The sequence below is a fragment of the Gavialis gangeticus genome, unplaced genomic scaffold (assembly GCF_001723915.1).
Source record: "Gavialis gangeticus isolate Ggan-Ray unplaced genomic scaffold, GavGan_comp1, whole genome shotgun sequence".
Classification (NCBI taxonomy): Eukaryota; Metazoa; Chordata; order Crocodylia; family Gavialidae; genus Gavialis; species Gavialis gangeticus.
In genome coordinates this window covers 20,302,818-20,322,614 of record NW_017728997.1, presented here as the reverse complement: position 1 = coordinate 20,322,614, position 19,797 = coordinate 20,302,818, and the positions used below count along the sequence as shown (strand labels likewise).

Below are 19,797 nucleotides of genomic sequence, written 5' to 3'. Positions count from 1 at the left end.
GCACTCTGATGTTATACCATGCATACATGATAATGTAGGTTGTGAGGCAAGTGGCTGATTACCCAAACTTGCTCCAGGTGTTACTTCCATGATACAACTGAAAATGGATTATTGCAAGTAGATTCAGCCTCAGCTCTATGTTATAATGAGCTTCAATGGCACTAACATATGTGAGACCACCCTAGCAATGGAAACTACCAATTTGCATCATCATTGCATAACATGTGGCAAAAGCTGGCCCTACAGCAACACTAGCAGCTGCAGCAAATTGAACAAGCCTTACCATTTTAGGCAGTATAATTTTACAGGCTCATTTTTATGCTGTTACATTCCCTGAGGTTTCAAGTCAAGAGTGTTTTACTTAAGCACATAGGAAACTCATCTGCCTCAAGTTCACTGGCAAAGTACGCACAAGATTAAGGGCTGCTTTAATCGATAGCAACGTGGAGCAGTAAGTAGAAACCACATCTAAATTCACAAGGTTTCCCAGCAAGACTTATATCTGGATTGTGTCTGGGCCCAACACACATGGGTGGAGGGAAAGGTACAGAAAGTTAGACCCTTGTGTAGGCACAGGAGACAGGGAGTGCAGGGATTACTCTAGCTGGGAAGCCGTAGGATCTGAAGAGTAGAACCCGTGGTCTTCTATACCTCTGAATTCACCCCCCGGGCTGGGTTGCCCAATATATGTGCACAAATATGTTCGTACCTGGGCATGGGGGAACAGATAGCAGTACCTACCTGTAAGCACTTGCCATGGCAATGTCTCCTCCTCACCATTCATCACTCCGGGGTATAGGGGAGAGGGATCATACCATGTCTCTCCCTAAGTGCACTGCCTGTAGAACGGCACTTAGCTATTGGCCCTGTGCCATCGCTCCTTGAAATTCCAGTTCTTTTCCCTGTAATTGGCAACAAAGGCAGCAAACTGACTCATATTCAAAATGGAGTCTTGCAGTTTGACTGAGACCTGCAATTCCTGCTCAGCCCCAGACTGCAATGAGACCTTCCAGGGATTTAGAGGATAAAATCTAAGAAGTCCCTACTGAGCATATACGAACTGCAATCTTTTCAAAGACTTATTATGACTTGGCCAAATATTGGCTGATTTGCATGGGGGTGGCAAAAAGAACATCCATGACATCCCAGCCCTGCCAGATTTTATGGATCTGCAATTTAGGCAAAGCGGTCTCTTCCCTAACCCCCCTCTCAGAACCGGTTTGGCCAAATTCCACCCCCATAAAAAAAAATTTAAAAAAAAAGCAGCCTGTGGCAGACATCTGGCATGGAACATTTCAACCCAAGCACTTCAAGCTATAAACAACTGAAAACAGGGGCACATAATAAAGAAGTGCCAGGCAACTTTAATCCTACCTTACAGATAAAGTATATGGCATCAGTAGATCTCAAAGTGCTTTAAAATGTCAATATTATTATTTCCGTTTTTTACAGATAGGGAAAATACAGCCTAAACAATGAGATGATTCATCCAAAGTCACTCAGCAAGTCAGTCACACAACTGGGGATAGACCATGTTGAGTTCCAGGCCAGGGCTTTAGCCAATTAATCATGCTGAGGCAGGACTACCTCTAGTGACCCAAGCTGAAGTGCACATTTTGTCCTCCTTTGCATGCCATCTTGGTCTGGGGCTTACACCCTGCATACGCCTTGAGCACTGGGTTGAGTTGCAGGGTATGCAAAGAAAGTGAAACGCTGTTGGATGTGCTGCATTATCCAGTTCCTGGCCTTTAGCAGAAAGGGATCTGAGAACAGGGAACAATGCATTTCATTTGTTTTTATTTAATTAAAAAAAAATCAAAGTCATCGCAATCCCAATTAAATACAGAGATTTACAAATAGGTCCAAAACTGGACTAAAATATTCTTTGAAATGCTGTACCCTTAAATATTGTGCTTTCATTGATACATAAGAAAATTAGCATATAAAAATACTTTACAAGGAATACACTCTAATATATGGATAAAAATACACATTTAAGTAATGCATTTCATTTTAGTATCATTCAAAATGCATAGGAAGGGATACAAGGACCGAGTTTCTTTAAAGCCTTTAATAAAAGTTTTCATTAAAAACCTATGAGAAGCCACAGCGAGCTTCTGCTGTTTAGAATATTGCATATAAAAAACACTTTTGGCTGCACTGTCAATGCTCCGCAGTATTGGTTATGGCACATTATCTAGTTATGGCAGCAATGGCATGGGATATTGCATACTTGAAGAGAATGGCTACAACTACACTTAGCTGGATGGGACTGGATGTGTGTCTTGAAGAAACAGCCTGACGCTTTGGGCTGTTGGAAGGGAACAGGCTAGAGTACAGACAAAGCAATCAGTCCTGGTGGGACAATGAACACTTCAAACCTACATCAATGTGGCATCCATAATACACAACAACAAGAATAAAAAAAATAAATAAGGAATAGACCAATTCTGCTAAGTAGAGATCTTTAAATAACACCCCCCCCCAAAAAAAAAAAACCCTCCCTTAAATCAGGCCCTTCTGACATCAGTTAAAATTAAAAATCAGAATAAAGTGCTAACACGTGACACATGGAGCAGGCGCTCACTTTTGCCATGTGTAGAAATGCACAGGTATTGGCGATCTAGCTTAGGGACATGAGAAGGGATGAGTTCATGGCCTGGGTTGCATTCTCATTAGTTTGCTGCAGAGGATCATTAAACCAATGCAAACATCATGCCCGTATCTGCTATAGAAGGTGAGGCAATGCAGTGTGAGAGGACAGGGACCGAAAAGGCATCCGGCTTACAAATCACAGAGATTAACAGGAGGCAACCAGAGGGCAGCTACAGCAGACAACAGGAAGAGTCTAAAACCCATCATCAGCATTAAAAATAAAAGGTACACATTTGAATTTGCACTAGAATGACCCCATACAGGACCAGCTTATAAAAACAGAAGAGACAACATCAATCTAGCAGAGGGCTTCTCGTGCCAGTGTTTGCCAAGAGACTACAAGGTTCTATTTACTGAAAACAGGAGGGAATAAAACCCGGAATTTGGATCTAGATGAATGGTGTTCAGCTGTTTACTAGCCTGAACACTCTGTTTTTTTTAAAATGAGAGACATCTCCGGATGGCCTATGTGAACAAGAGGGCCAGTGACTTCGGACAACTGCACACTGGCTTTTTGTCCTGGATGCCACGTTCCTCTAAAAGTTCTGTACAGTTATATGCAGACAAATAAATCAATCATGTCTCAGAGTTGCCAAGTGGGCAAAGTGCTTCATTGTTTTTCCAAAGGGGGTAAGTGTAGTGGGGTGGAGTCGTGATGGGGAGAGATATCCAAGCGTGAGATAAAGACACCAAACCATTCTCAGAAGGGATTTGGCTTCAAATTAAATGCATAAAAATGGCAGCTACCCACTGGCAAAAATGTCTGAGATGTTTTGAATGGATGTCAACATTGCCCAAGTGTTAGTGAGTGAAGGGAATTTCAAAGCCAGTTTAGCAATCATGGTTCAAAATGAAGCAGGGTTTCCGTTACTGGAGCACACAGGTCATGTTGATCTTGCTGTACACGATTAACAGGGCAAACAAGAAAAAAAAATAGCACCGAGCACATTTAAAGGATGGCCAAGCCCTTCAGGAGGAGGGTGGCAGAGGGCCTAGGGGCTGACCCTCTCTCCATGACCCCATGCAGGGTGAAAGCTCACCTCAGTGGAGGGATGACTGAAGGCTGCCCTGTCAATAGTAAGCAACCTTGGATACTGTTTTCTGCTACCAGCAGCTCATTTGACCATCTGTATTATCCAAAGCCTAAGCTGCTCATTCCACATAGCTCATACTGCTTGGTGGTCTCCGAATTAAGAGTTTTAGACACACCCCACTTTTGCAAGTCATGTTACATTACAAATACCAGTGCAAAACAGGAAAAACACAATGGATACCCAACAGTTTCTCTGCCCTGCCAGGGCCTGAAGGTACCTCCTGTTCGAATCCTCCCTCCTCAGAGTGTCTGTCTGCTCATCTTGGCCTCCATGCCCAAGGTCTGTTGGACTAGCAATTCCCCACTGTCTCCTAGTTGAGCATTGGTAGCAAGTGCCAGAGGATTTCGGCTAATGACCAGGTCCAGTTTCTCTCCTGCCTCAGAGATCAGAGGAACAGCCAGACAGCAGTCAAAGTCTCTTGTTCGGATGCGATTTACCTGCCAGGACAGGTTTGGGGTATGCAACAGGGAGGGAAAAACAAGAACACCACATTTTGTTAACTGGAAAACACATAAAAGCTGCTAGAACTGAGCCCTGGGATTGGAGCAAAGACAACAGAATATGTGCTCCTACAGCACTGTCATCCCTGCAGTCTGGCATGGGATTTGGCAGGATCGTAGGAATTGAACTAGTCAGTCTAATGCAGCATCTAAAACAGATTCATCTCCTGTACAACAATAGCTGAGAGGAAATAAAAGAACACACGCCAAAGTAGCTGCAGCCCCTAGCTGCAAAGATCGCAGCCAGAGTCAAACTTTGGTATCTTGCAGGATTCAAAACTGCGGCTCTTTTTCCGGCTGGTCTCTAATCTACATCTTAAGGAGATGGCAAGAGTGGCAGGGATACCAATCTCTTTCAGAATGTGTATTTTAAATGACCGTCTACTTTCAGCAGACCATGACTCTGGGATCCAAAGGGAATCAGTGCTTTCACTGACACCCCAACACAACCGTGCTGCTGCCAAATCCATAGCTGATATGTCCCTTGTTATCAGACCCTTGGTTGTCTTTATCAACCAAGTAGATTAGCAGCAGTCTTTTGGAAAGTGTGCATGTGTGTGGATTCTAGGTATTGTGCGTAGACTATATCATGTATGCTTCTCCACTTAGAGCACTCATGCATTGTTGGGACTGCTAGAAGCAAGGTCTTTTCATGAGCAGCGGAGACCTCCCAAGTATTCTGTAGAAATTGTAAAATAAATAAATAAATAAATCAGCTTTTCCAGTTAACTTCAGTGGAAGTTAAAACACGTTCCAAAGCAAGACTAAAAATTGCCTGAAGAATGTAAGAGTTAGGAAAAACCCTCTCCCCGCCCCTGTGATTAGGCAGAGCAGTTAGAGTTGGTGCAGTGATGTTCTCCAGGTTTGGGGAATTGAATGTTCACCCCCCATCCCAATCTCCGCACTGCTGAGGCAGCATCTGGATCCAAGCTGTGCCTCCTTCACTGGCCAACAAATGGAAGATCCATATAGCCCTGTCCCCTAGGCTCTTCCTTAGCCCATGAAGCATCCAGGGCACAGTGCTCTGTGACAAGTCTACTGTGTAGGGCTCCTACAGCTCCCCTGGCACTGATGTGGTACAACTGCACTGGTTCCAAGACAAGCAGCACAGGGCAGATTGGTAAGGACTGCTCTTGGCTGATATGTAGGATTGGCAGAATTTGATTTTTGTTTTTTCAGATAATTTCGATAGCTAAAATTGATGTCTATTTTTAAGCTTTTCTTTTGATTTCTTATCAATTTTCATTGGTTTTCATCAATTTTGCTGACTTTTGGCAATAGTATAGTTTTCTCTATATTTTTATTGGCTTCTCATTATTTTTATCAATTCGTATTGATTTAAATATTCAGGATGACATGAGATTAGGGGTGTGAAGGCAGACAATTTAGTAATGGCGCTACACTGTTTAAAGCTTCATAAAAATCACGTTAAAATTATATAAAAGTAAATATCAATGCTGCATACCTGCTTTAAGTCATTCTGTTCGTTCATCAGGAAAGAGCCAGGTGCGCAGGGACCAGAAGAGGAGGGCAGCGGTGCGCTGGAGCTCTGGGAACACAGGGAGAGGCAGCGTGCTTGGGGCAGTCTGTGGGGGTACCCCCAGGGCCCAGCCACTGTCCCCATGCTACCCAGAGGGGTGGGAAGCTGTGGCCATCAAGGGGTCTGGCTGCCCCTCTGCTCATGCCTGCCAGATAGAGCCATGGGGAGCTGCTTCTTGCCCTGAGCTAGGCAGCTGCTGCCTCTCCCCATGTTCCCAGCCTGGCCCATGTGTGATTGGGGCAGGGGCTAAACTCCTGGTGAGCCCCGATCACACAGGGACCAGGCCAGGCTCACCAGGAGCTTGGTGCCCGATTCCCAGCTAGGACCAGCACAGAGTTAGCAACCAGTGGCACCGGGTCCCCACTGGCTGCCATTAGCCCTGCCCCTCCAACCCCCACTCTCAGCCCTCCCAGCTCCTGCAGTGGCTTCCTGGGCCACCCCATCTGCACTGGTGCGCGTGCATGTGTGTGAGTGTGTATGTGCACTGCGCCCCCTGCCCGAGATTTCCTTACCCTCTTTCCAGATTTTTTTTTTTTACATCCCTTTTCTATAAATTTCGATGATTACCAATGGAAATATTTTCCATTGGTGTGTGAGTGACAGGTGAAATCGATGTTTATGGATAAAGATTGAATCCTGTCAAGCCTACTGGTAAGAGAACCAAAGAACCAGGGAGGACCTAGAGAATTTACACCACCATCAGGGGGAATCATCAGCAACTGTGCTTTTCTGTTGGATCCTCCTATGGCACTTTTTCTGCAAACCCCTTGTTGAGCTCAAGACTTAGTGCCAAGACCGCAGCTACAGGCAAGAGATGATCTCATCTACTTGTAAGTAGTGCAAAGCAGATACCGAAGCTGGGGGTACTCAAAGGCTCTGCTTTCTTTAAGATTTCATACACACCAGCAGAACCCTTGGCATTTGTACAGCTACAACGTATCCAGCATTCAGCAAATGTGGCTTGGAACCTAATTACCTTCTTGTTCATTCTTGAACCATCTTTCATGAGATGCTGAGAAGGAACAGCTGTGGAGCAGACACCTGGCTATGGACTACAATGTGCTCCAGCAAGATTCCCCACAATGCTGCCAAGTTTTTTAGTTACCTGAGGTACATAATACACGGGTGCTGATCAGCCCCTGAACCTCCCTCACCCCACAAGACATTCCTAAAACTTAACATCCTCATGGTATTTCAGAGCTTCCAAGAGGGTGACAATACTTGTATTCCCAAGTGGCAGCATTTTTTTTTGGTTGATCATACTCTCCCTCTTGCTATCAGGCATGAACTTGTGTCACCTTCGCTAAATATTTTAAGGGTTTTTGATACCTATCTAAAATACCACAATCTCCTTGTTATTGCTCTCCCCTCAGAGATCAGGTATGTCCACCCGTATATTTACTAGGGACTTCACTTTTGACCAAATGCTGCTTTCTGTAGCAAATATTTGCTGGTTCAGGTGTTGTTAGAGGAAGAAAGGATAGGAGTATCATTTCTCTTGAAGGATATTTCTTAGAAACCGCCTTGTACAAATTAAATGGGATATGTGAACACTATTTAAAACCCTGTAGAACTGCATATACGATCCCATTTTGAGTGATGTTTCTAACTCCAGTTTTCCCAGGGGAAAAAAAAACCCTGACGTGAACAAGGAAAAAGGGTTAAAGAAAAAGGCTGAAAAAGACACTCAGCTGGTTTTAGTGAGGAACTGCACTAAGAAACGTGAATCTGGATGAAAATTCCCCCAAATAATGGGGAATTCAAGTTCACACTTGACCTGTAGGGATCTCCCAGTATTAAACACTAGCCCCAGGTATACCAGGTCACCAAAGGCAGACAGCTGCCAACCAAACTGTCTAGCTATTGCCTTTTATAAAGTCAGTGTCACCACAATTCATTTTCACTTCTCTTTCTTGCATTCACTCACATCTTTCTTGTCCCAGAGTGGTTCACATGCCTTACCTGAAGGACTCTGTCATAAGGTTTGAGGCCACACTGATCAGCTGGCCCATTTGGACGGACCATATTTACATAGACACCTTTCTCCAAGAGACCATCGGACACACTGAATCCAAAGTCTTGGCTCTCAGGGTCCTTGTGGAGTGTCATCTACAGTCAAAGTCATTGGAGAGAAAGTTCTAATGAAGCACGAACAACTCACAACACAAGGGAGAAAGAGGTCAGGAGCTCTGGAGATAACATGCATGGTACAGGATAGTGATTTTGGTCTGAGTAGACACAGATTGTCTATAGGAGCAACCTTGTGCACAAATTGCCAGCTCTTCCATACCTTACTTGTCCCTCATCCCCAAGGAATTTAGCATTCTGTGGCTATGCCTGAGTTGTGGTTTAGGTTTTGCCACCATTACTGCACCCTACCAACTGTCTAGCAAAGCCTCACAGATTGCAGATTCTTCAAGTATGCTCAGGACCTTCTTTTGCTCCAGAGCACCATGCTTTCAGAGAGTGTCCTTGGGAACAGGGAGCAGGAAATATTATGTTGGTGCACTCACATAGGCCAGAATCTTATCTCCAGATGGGACAATGCCGGATGTTTCAAAGGAAGCATGAGCACTCTAGAGCATTTTACAAAACCTTATGAAGCAGGGTTGTGAAGGAATTTTTCTTCAGAACAGAAAATCATGCCCCAAAGGATAAGCGCTAATAATGTTATCCCACTCAGCATAATTGCAAATTCTGTCATGTTAAAAATTCTTTGAAATCCATCATTCTCTTTTCCTTCAGTAGCATTCTTCATTAGTAATTTTGACAAGTAATTACGCCTTTATAATATTACTCCTGCATCATCCTTAAGGGCCTTGATCCAGTACCCTTGAGTATAAATAGAAATGTCCCATTTTTAATACAAGCCTGAAATCCCACACCTATGATTCCATCTAAGGAGGTTTCGACTAGATGCTCTCCTCAGAGTAAGGGGTTTACTGGATTGCACTTGATACTACACAGAGCTCGGTGGGTGCCACTGAGCATACTGTTAACATTTCAGCTCTGTTATGCATACCCTAGGCATTAGTTCATCCCTGGGGCCGGGGAATCTTGTGTTATAATGGCAAACCAGTGACTTGGCTGCTGCAGCGCCTTGGTTGAGAATCACTGAGCTACAGCCTGGGGCACCTTAAGATCCTCCAGGGGTGCCACACAGTGTTAGCTGTGGTAGGTATACAAACATGGTTCACAAGATGAACCCAATGATTTCAGATTAAAAAAAATCATAGTGTTAAAAAGATCTGACCTGTTGTGGTCTTTAGGAGTTCTTGACAATAGAAAAATTGCTTTATTCTTTTTCCATAGTCAAAAATGAGCAGAAACTAAGAGCTGGCATTTTCTGATGGGTGCCTTGAATTTAGCAGGGCATGCCTTGAGTCTAAAAAGGTTGAGCACCACTGCTGTAGGCTGGTGTTTTCCACTGAACATGAAACAAAGACGGGCCAAGCCTTGCATCAAAATTCTCTCAAAGTTCGTTAAGAGCTGAGGTCTGCTCCAAAACATGTCCCTGTTTGTACGAACAAACTTTCTACATACAAACAAACCCTTTCCAGTCCCCTGACACCCTGGAAACGCAGAGATATACTTTGCGTGCGCCTGACTAGTGCTTTAAGAGGGAGCAAGGGCATTTTTGTGACATCTTCTCAGTGAAGGCATGTTTGCACAATCCCCACTTTAAATCCCATTCGTCACCATACCGCCTTCAGGTGGCAAGAAACAAGCTCTTTCGAAGCACGCACCTTGTGGAATTCGAGGGGGGTGGGAGACATGATTTCCTGCATCTCCTTCTCAATCTTCTTCACCTCCAGATTCCTCTCATTTTTCTTGGTGGGAGTGATGTTGCCATCACTTTGTCCTTCATCATAACTGGAAGATCCTTTCCTCAATGGGCTCAATCCTGACTGGCTAACAGAGTCCATGAGCAATTTGCTTCCTTCCAAGCCCAGGCTGTGCACACTCCCTGTCATGATGGATGCCTGTGGATAAGGTGGTAAATTAGCTCAATAAGACCAGATGAGGGGTTGAGTGGCAAGGACTCTAGACAAAAAAGAGGGACTTACAGTGAAGCAGAAAGATAATCTCTTAAGCATTAATCAGAGGGAATGCTATTTGTGTTCCTATATGTGAGTAAGCACAGGGTAGATACGCACCTTCTAGATTAACTAAATAAACTATATAGAGACAGCACAAGCTTTTGTGAACACAAATTCACTTCAACAGATGCTGTAGTCATTTCTGGCTGGCTACACATACCAGCTTCAGAAAGTACAAGCATGTTTTTCTAATTGTTCTCAAAGTTACTGGCCAGAAATCTTTAGTCAGGGTTTTGCTACCCCCGCCTCCAGAAAAATGAAAGGACTTTTTTGAAATGAAAATATTTTGAAGGTTCTCTCCTCTTTTTTTCTTTTTTTGAATAACTCTTTTATCTGCTGTACTGCACAGCGTCAGTCATACAACGGAGGCACGTGCTCCAGGCGCGGACGTGAAAAGAATTCCAAATTTTGTTGGCATCAGATCAACATCCCCTTGACACAACCTTCAAGGTGAATCCGTCATACACTGAGGATGGTCAACAGATAGTGAGACAAGCTCAGAATGAAACTACAATGAATCAAAGTCCTTCAGTGCCAAAATAAATCAAAACAAGCAAAAAAGTTGCACTTCCAGCTACCAGCTTAGCGCAAAAGCTTGTTCTTTAAAAAGTGACTTCAGCCTGAGAGAAGATTCCACACACAATCTGGTCTGTTTGAAGACATCACCCTTTTCTGTTTCTACATCTGGATTTGCTATTCTGCTACAAATTTTACTTACAAAACTACAGTATTACGCGGCAGCACATTGGAAAAGATGTCACAAGGTTGGAAACATTAGTTTGATGGTGCCATTCTGCTTCATGGACAGACAGTTCCAGGGGGCAGCCCAATGGGAATGTTATTGTTGGCCAAAGTTGCACTGCTCTACTATTAAGAAACAGCATATTAAATCCCTCTTCAGCCTACCTGTACATGTGAAGCATATAATGCTCAAAAATCTGCAATCGCAATGACATAGATATTGTTGGAGCCCTTGTCTCACCTGCCCTTCACTTACAGCACATGGTAGGCCTTTTACATAAGGTGCTTTCTAGTGTGGTGCATGAGAGAGTATGGAATAGCTGTCTTTGTTAAAAATCTGGATAAATGATTGCATACAAACACAGGGTACTGGACTTTCTGCCCTGGGAGGTCCATTCCAGGCTTATTATTCCTAGATCAGTACTCCTTAAATGCAAAAGAACAAAACTCATCAAGAAAAACCTACTAATAGTGCTAATACTCAAGGAAGAGCATGTCTAAGAGATGCAACCATGGGCTCTGGAAGCACTAGCAATACGAGGCAATCCCTGGGTCAGTATATACTATATGCTTTTTGAAGGGCTAGCCAGGACTGTATGCAAGTCTACTCCTTTTGTACTGTGTCTTCAGTTCCCTGCCATGGGATAATACATTCCCTCCCCACAACATTGCTCAAGGAGTTTGGCATGTTACTTTTGCCTTCCCAGCATATATTTCATGATGGCTCTTTAAGTAAAAGAAATTCGGATTTTTATCGGTTAGTACATGGGAGTCTCCAGTTAGCAAAGCTAAATCAAAACCAACTTAAAAGTATGAAATCAAATAGCATTTAGCACCAGTCACACTTGACAGAGGCACCTTTAAGTGGATGCTAAGTAGATTTCATTCTGTCGGGTGATGTTTTTCATTAAAGGGATTATATTGATCAAAGCTAAGGAACGAGTCAAGAATTCAATCTATAGGACCCCAGCTGGCTCCCAGTCATGTGGCCTATTTAAATTAGTAATGAAAACTTTAATTTCAGGGGTCAGGCTGTGAAGGTCAAACAGTCCACTCAAATGTCAAAAGACACAGGAAAGGAAATGAAAAAGGTAGAAAGCAGGGAGCAAAGCTCAGCAGTTGCTAAAGAAGGCAAGTCAAGGAGCAATCTGTCACATGCATGGCAAAAATGTCATCTGATTAAACCTCTAATCAAAACCTGCCTGCTCAAGTTTGCTTTGGTTTGGAAAAAAGGAGAATAAACTTGTGGATCCTAGTGACTATGTGAAATGTGTCTGCAACACCCCCATTTTCTGAACTGGGTTGGACAATGGAGGCCTTATGTGTTTCAAATTCCTTAGCACTTTCACTGTCTGGTGTGTGAAGCATTCACCTGCAAGCAGCTAGGTGAAATGAAAAACCTGCTATCCATTGTGAAAGATCTTTGCTAGTCACAGCATCTCAGTGACTTAGGAACCTAAATCCCATGGTCAAAAATGACTTTAGATGTGTGCCTTCACTGAGCACCTAGTGCTCACCGAGAGGACTGTCCACATCCTCTCCTGCTTCTACAAATCGTACACAGAAACGGGATGGCAAGGACACTGTGAGGCCATCTCCTGCAGAGGGTTTCAAAGCATGCCAGAGACAGAGGTTTAAAGAGTGGCCACAGAGGCATCTCTAGAGTAGCTTCACTGCCACATTTCTGGGTTTGATGCATGTGACTCAAGAGTAGGTCAGCAGTCTTTCCCCCTGAGAATGCCAGGAACAGCGTAGACGTATTGTCAGGCATTTTGAAGCCTAGGGCAAGACCTCTGAAGGTGGGTAGGTATCTAAATGCAGCTCGTAAATCACACTGAAAGTCAATAGGCCTTTGGCTTCTAAATGCTGAAGCTGCTTCTGAAAAACAGGACTCTGACCCATTTGAAAATCTTACCCAGCTGACTTGCTCAAGGCAAGCAGAGGCAACCTGTGACAGAAAGGAGCAAGAATTGCAGTCCATTTATCACAACCAAAGGGAAGGAAAGCTGCAGTGTACGGACAGACGCAGAGCCACAAAGGCAAAAGGTACAACAGCTGAGCCTGTGAAAGGATCATGAACTTGAGAGGGGAGATGGGCCTTGACCTGTACTGTGTGGATACCGGACCCTTAAGGGGGTTTTGCTGAGAGTTATATTTGAGTGGTTAAAGCACAAGAGTAGAACTTAGGTCATCCAAATATTCCTGGACTAGCCACACACTCCTGTGGGATGTAATCTATGCCTCAGTTTACCCACTTGTAAAATGAAGACAGTATATGCACCTACAAAACCAGGCTTTCACAATTCTGTCTCATCAGTTGGTGAGGGCAGTACCTTGATTATTTTAGAGTGGTGTGTCCCAATGGCAGGCATTGAGCAAACTTTAAGGCTCTCTAAAAAAGGAGGGAACCCTGCAACTAAAGGGCAAGTTGATCTACATGGCCCAAAGCAGGCCTGTGCAAACACAAATGCACTAGCATAGACACTAGAAACAGTAACAGCTGCAGCCTGTTCAAAGCAAGCTCAGGCATCTCTGCACAACACTGCATTTCAAAAAAGGAAACCGTGGTTCACACAGACTTATGCAGAGGCAGGAGGCAAAAAGTGCCTAAGACACCGTGTCAATACTTATGTGGCATAGCTGTGCTTCATGCTACTGTGGTCACACTGCTATCAGTACCCAAGGTAGCTACTTTAAAGCTGGCTGCTCAGATATGTTCTTGCGGACTGCAGTCACACCTTGACCGCAATGTGGACAAACAGAAAGGAGGAAAGAACTGCTAGCAGAATTACCTCGCTACACCCAAGTTTACTATGGGGGACACAAACCAGATGATACTGTAGTTATTTTTAAATGGGCTTAAATACCTGCCATGTTGGTTGCTAGGCTCTGCTGATATAGTACTGCTGTGCAGGAAAATAATTAACACCTGGAGTCATGTTTCCAGGTTGTTATTGAATATTAACAAGGCTATGGCAGTTGAGCTTCTGCACGGTCTAAAACAGGGGCATGCAAAGTCCGGCCCATGGACCAGATGGGGCCCATGGCAGACTCCATTTCCCAGCAGCCCCTGCCCATGTCACTGTGGTTGGCTACCATGGAGACCCCAGGATCAGTGGGCCATGACAGAGGGCCAGGGTTTCCATAGATATCAGCCGTAGCTGCGCTGGTGGGATGTACGGCTGGATAGGGAGCTGCTCCAGGGCTGGGATCTTGTGGCAGTGACAGTGTGGTGGGGAGCTGCAATGCCCTGGGCAGGGGCATTCAGGCACTGGATCGCAGCTCTGTCCCAGCTCCAGACCACAGTCACCACTGCAGGATCCGAGCCCCAAAGCAGCTCCCTGCCCAGCCGCGTGCCCTGCCAGTGCTGCTGGGGCCAGTCTTCATGGAAACCCTGGCTGTGCACTGTCATGGCACCACTGGTCCTAGGGTCTCCACAGTGATGCCGGCAGGGGCTGCTGGGAAATGGAGTCTGGCCACCGGCTGGATCCACCATTTTGTCGTTCCCCCCTCTCCCTCCTAAACCCACCCATCCTGTCACTGGTCAAGTATTGGACCCAGTACTTTCAGCACCAAAACATATGTTCCCACATCAGGTATAACTGCTTTAACTGTGAGGCAACAGTAGATGCTTTGATGGTGAGGACAAACAAAAAAAAAATGCGAACAAAGTGTATCTACACGTGCATATTACTGCAAAGCAATACACTCCAGAGTTTACTGCTCTGGGAGCACCATTTGCATGTGCACCTGGAACCACAGCATGTTGAGCTGGGTTGGAGCTGTTGTGGCATGCAGGAGACCCCAGGGTCATGCTGCCAGCCTGGGGCTGCTCTAAGCTAGCTCAGTGTGCTGCAAATACATTGAAGATATAAATATACCCCCTGCACAGACATTCCTCACAAGCCAAATATGTTTACATATTTAGGGTAGCACATCAGCAGGGAGAAAATAACATTCATACTTTCAGCGACAATCATTTTGATTTTTTTTTAAAGTAGGTTATAATAGTTTTGAAAGGTTAACATTCCAGCTGCCTGCATTGCTAAAGTATGTTCATATCCAAGAGATCAATGACTGTAAAATTTATTTCCTTTAAAAAAATCTGCTTTTTAAAAAAACAAACCCCAAAAACCAAAGCTACTGTGATAAATGGACTGCAATTCTTGCTTGAGCACACCTAATTTCATCTATGTCTTCCACCCTTAACTGTCAAGGATCAAATTTGCCAAGTATCTTTATAGCTAAAATAAAGGAAAACCAGCTCTTTTGCATCTGCTCCACTTCAGTGAGGTCTGAAATCATCTTTTATTTTAAAGCTCCAGCAAACTAACTGTTTAAAAGAACCTACAAGGAGAAGAAAGAAGGACATGGAAAGAGACAATGGAGAGATCTTGATACTGGGTTTGAGGCTGAAGCCTTTACAATGGGGATTTTACATGTTAAACAGTGTTAAAGTTAGAACGTGCTGGGAGCAATCACACAATAAGGATTAATATTGCTTCTTGCCTGCACAGCTCTGCACTGAAATTTAGGATGAAGTTACATGTTGCCCTCAGACCATACTAAGGGCACTTAAAACACGAGCATAACCACATTAAAGCTCATTAACTTAGGCTTAGTGCTCTCCAAGCATCTCAAAATTATGCCACTTCAGGTGATGATTAATTATGGGTCATACTACCTAGATCATGCTAGGGTAACTTTAAATCTGCTACATGGAGATAAAAATCTGCAGTCATACAGCATCCCAGGATGCACTGCTCCCAGCTTTTCCACCGCCCCACCCAGCAGGGACAGATTCCAGGCATTCCAGACGTGCAGGCACATGCATTTCCCTGAGGACAAACAGTAGCAGCATAACACGTGCCACTGCTACTTGCCCCCAGGGAGCACCTGTCCATGTGTGCTCTTGCACATGGCATGTTGCCCTGGGTAGGGTAGGGGAGGCTGGGGCCAGCACCTGGGCTGGCCCCTGCAGCCTTACCTGGGGTCCTGGTGACCTCTTGGGGCTCCAGCAGTGGCAGGGAGCCTGGCCAGCAGCTGGAGCATGGCTCTGGTTGGCCAGGCTCCAGTTTTGGGAAGGGTACACTGCTGCCATGTGTGCCAACCTGCTTTTTCCTGCTGTAGGTTTTTTTTTTTTTTGACACAGGCACCTTCTGGTATCAAAATCCATTCCCATGGTGCAAATTAGCAGCATGGGGAATGCCTGCATGTGTGGTGTATGCCATGTGTGGCACCACAGATAGGTCTGTGGTGCCACATACTGCACATGTGTGCTCGTCTGGACACACCCCAGGTGTCTTGTCTCCTAGCCATGCCCTTGCTCGCCAGCCTTCTAGTGGCAAGTCACAGCTGTGTAGGCAAGAAGCAATATTAATCCTTAATGTGCGATTGCTCCCAGCACGTTCTAACTTTAACACTGTTTAACATGCCACAGATTTAGTGTGGTCTAAGTACACTGGGGTGAAGATACACATTACATCTACGATGGATCCTCAAATGAACTCTTATTAAAACCCTATTGCACAAGAACACTTCTCCAGGACCTGCTTCTACATTCAGTGAAGTAAACAGGACTGTTTCTGCCACTTCCAATGGGACTGAACACAAGCCACAAAAATCTCTTTATGATCTCCTTTGAGGAAATAGTGTGGTATCGTCCTGGAGCAGCCTGGGAAGAAAACTACATCTAAACTACAATTTGCCTCCTGCTTTCCCTATTGCTGTACTGCCTATTCAGCCCCGGGGTGGGGTATTAGACCCATGATCTATGCGCACCTCACTCCATGTGGTCCACCTGCACAAACTGGAATGAAACCACCTCCACTGCCAGCTAGAGGATGGGGAAGATGGCATGTCCCCTCTCGCAGCCTACTGAAACAGAAATGTTCCTGACTGTACATCAACTGTTTTGTGTCAGAAAGGGTTTCTGTAGAGTGTTTTTGTGCATCACTTCCAAAGCAAAGCTTTAAATTCCAAGCTGCCAAACCCCATAAACAAACCCAGTAGCACAACTTCCAAAGCATTGTGGAAAAAAGGAAAGAGAGGAGCTTGTGAGGAAAGGAAACACCTTTATTTCTCCATAACGTGAATGTTTCCTCAGATTTTCCATGGGGAGGGGTGGATTGAAACCTTCCACTTATCCAGCTTACTGAATGGGCATTAGGGATGGTGACATCTATGCAAAAGATGTGTGCTGGACCCAACAACAGCTAAAATAACCCAAACATTCTGTACCTAGGATTTTTGGACCCTTTTTAGGTACTTGATAGACCTCAAAAATCATAAGCAAACTGAATTCTCAAAAAATCATTTGGCATTTCATAGGGAAAATGTAAAAATAGTTCTGTGGAAGCGGTCTGGTCAGCTCTAAAGCTAGTCAGGTAGCAAAAAGAGAAAGAAAAGTTACTGTGAGTATTTGACACTGAGAGAAAACTTGAGTGTAGACTATTAGCCAGTGACCTTTACTCACCTCTTCGCACAAACAAACCAAAGGATCAAATGCTTAATTAAACAGAATCCCTTCCCAACACCACTGTCACAGGAGGATATAGATGCCAATTCTGGGAGTAGGAAGCCAGTGACTTAAGACACCTAATGAGAATGAAATGGTTAGTGAGAAAGTCGATTTACCTCAATCTCCCTCAAAAGTTCAGACTGGCCGCATGTTTCCAAGTCCTCCAAAGCTTCTCCAAAAACACGCCAAAAACTATCCTCGTGTGTGGTCTCAAGGCCGTTTTGGCGGTTGGGATATCTGTTGTAACGTAGGAACCAAAAATGGTCAGCACTCTTCTGCAGCAGGATGAAAGCCGCAAGGCTAGAGCAAGTGGCTCACCAGTAAAAGCAGAGACTTGAAGAGTCTTCATATACAAACGCAAACAACATGAACTTTTCGGGCAAAGGAGTCCAAATATAAAACCTCCATGCACTTACTAACAGGGCAAGAGTCTTTCAAAGGAAGAATTAAGTTGGTGTAGTAATGTCAAGTTCAAAAGGGTAAATAAAAATGCCTGTAGGAAGATTGTAGGTTTAGGAAGACGTTTTGGTGAAATAGAGAAGTGAAAGAAAAAGGATGCATTATGGGTAAACCAGGAGCCTCAGAGACTGTTAGTACAAAGGCTGATGGGACAGAGTTCAGATCTGAGACACAGAACACCTGAGAAGAGAGAAAAACACAGAGGGTAACAGACATGGTGAGAAAATGAGAAATACATTAGGTTTCTGTGAGTGTAAATAATGTAAGAAGATGTATATAAAAATGATTGCCCTAGACTGGCCAAGTACATAACATTGCAATCAACTATATAGTGAGCTTTAGAGTACAACCCCTATGAAACCCCAATTTCACTTCTGTTAACTTTGATAGCAGAGAGGGTGGTGGTACAATTAGGACACTCCCACTCCTATGCAACAATCATTGGACTTATAGCAGCCCATCGAGTAGTTAGGCACCCATTTAAAAGATTATACTAGTTCTACCAGTATTGCCTATTATGTATACACTGGATTTCCCCACAAATGCAGCGTTCGTATCTCTAGGAGTAAGGCAGGAGGCTTAACTCTGATAGACCTGTGAGGCAACTGGCAATTAAATGCATGGATATCCTCCAAAGTGACTTGGGAAATTAATGCCCAGGAAATTCTTCGTATTATTGTTTGGATTACAGTAGCACAAGGAGGCATTGTGTAAAACAGTGCCGATAACAAAGAGCTTGGTCTAGTGTTATGTGGTCTTTAAGGAAGTGTTCTGTAGGTGAAATCCTGAGAGCCAACAATTCATTACAAAAATGCCTAAAGAAAGAGTCGGTACAATAGCCCCCAGGACATCAGTGACACTAGAGCTGTCCTAGAGCAGCTGCTACCCATATGATTAGTAAATACATAAATATGAAGTTTTATCGTTACAGTGTCTGAAAACAATGCATATGCTGGGCTATTCACGTTTTAGCTGTGCTATTGAGCATAACTTAAATATTATTTTATTTGAGCACAAATGAAAAAGTGGTTGCTTGTGTTCAACTGAGTGATTGAAAGAGCCCCTATCTTCATACGAATTCAGGCCCAGATCCTACAAAGCTTTATGCATATGCATAATATGGCATACTTTGAGTAGGCCCACTGGATTCAACAGGACTACTCAGAGTACATAAATTCAAGCACACAAGCAATTTTTTTGCACAATCAGGACTCCAGGGATTTTCAGCACATGCCGTTATTTGGGTATCAGCTTTCAACTCAAGCCTTTAGTTTATTGTGCTAGGCAGGTAAAAATGGATATTATCAACACAAAATCTCCTTTAGATTAAGGCTACTTGCTATCACAATGCTCAAGACTCAAATTTTGCATTTCTTTCTTTCCTTCCGTCCTTTCCTGTAAGGTGTCCAGTGACAGAGATGTAGTCATTAAAAGTTTCTTGTCTCTTGAATCAGGAAGTCAAACATCTCATTATTAAAAATGCATTCAGGACTCCATATGGATGAACATGGGGCTCTTACAACTCTAGCATCAGAGTCTTCTATGAAAGTAACAGGGATGAGAGAATTATTTTTTCTCTTGTAATGAGAGGATCTGGTACAATCAGTCATGGCTTGAACATCATTGCCTGTTTTCCAAGGCTCTCAGTCAAAATATGCAGGGCTTCAAGAGCTCAGATTACAGCTGGCAAGAGGCTTCCTGTGGGAAGCCATTAACAATAGGTGACCTCTTTGAAGTTGGCTCTTCTTGATGGGGACCAAAAGGAGTATCAGTTTCCTTCCAGTTCTATTCCTTTTCAATAGGTGGAAATGGCCATGAGATGTTCTCATATTTTTGTTTTGACAAACAAAAATTAAAAAAAAAAAACCCAACAACATGACACACAGAACTATGGGGATTTTGGAGGATGTCAAAGGTAGGATTAGTCACAAAATAAACGCACCTCGCTGCAAGAGGTCACCCCTGGGTCTCCCACATAGAAGGGCTGTGAGGAACTTCCTACCAACCTTGTGTGGGTAGAGGAACAAGCAGGAGTGATTTTCAGCGGTAGAAGTGAAGGATGGCTATAACCTTCCCCTCCACAGCCAACCCAGAATCCTTTATGTAAAAGCCTTTCTAAACTGACGGTTCCAGTTCAGCCCCACACAAGGTTGGTAGGAAGTTCCTCACAGCCCTTCTATGTGGGAGA

General features: G+C 44.1%; 1 protein-coding gene across 3 annotated transcripts in view; it reads right to left on the bottom strand.

Moving 5' to 3' along the window:
- Positions 1 to 1,780: 1,780 nt before the first annotated feature.
- GRIP2 (glutamate receptor interacting protein 2) overlaps positions 1,781 to 19,797 on the bottom strand; it is a 126,113-nt gene continuing 108,096 nt past the window's right edge. Inside the window, exons 21-25 of one of the 3 annotated variants that reach the window (XM_019504905.1) lie at positions 17,267 to 17,387; positions 9,536 to 9,772; positions 7,752 to 7,898; positions 5,715 to 5,798; positions 1,781 to 4,186 (exon numbers count right to left, since the gene is read on the bottom strand). In XM_019504905.1, the coding sequence (XP_019360450.1) occupies positions 3,989 to 4,186; positions 5,715 to 5,798; positions 7,752 to 7,898; positions 9,536 to 9,772; positions 17,267 to 17,387 (787 nt within the window). In that variant the 3' untranslated portion in view covers positions 1,781 to 3,988. Of the gene's footprint in view, positions 4,187 to 5,714; positions 5,799 to 7,751; positions 7,899 to 9,535; positions 9,773 to 15,919; positions 17,228 to 17,266; positions 17,388 to 19,797 lie in introns of those variants that run through there. The other 2 variants (XM_019504906.1, XM_019504907.1) reach the window with 2 other exon arrangements.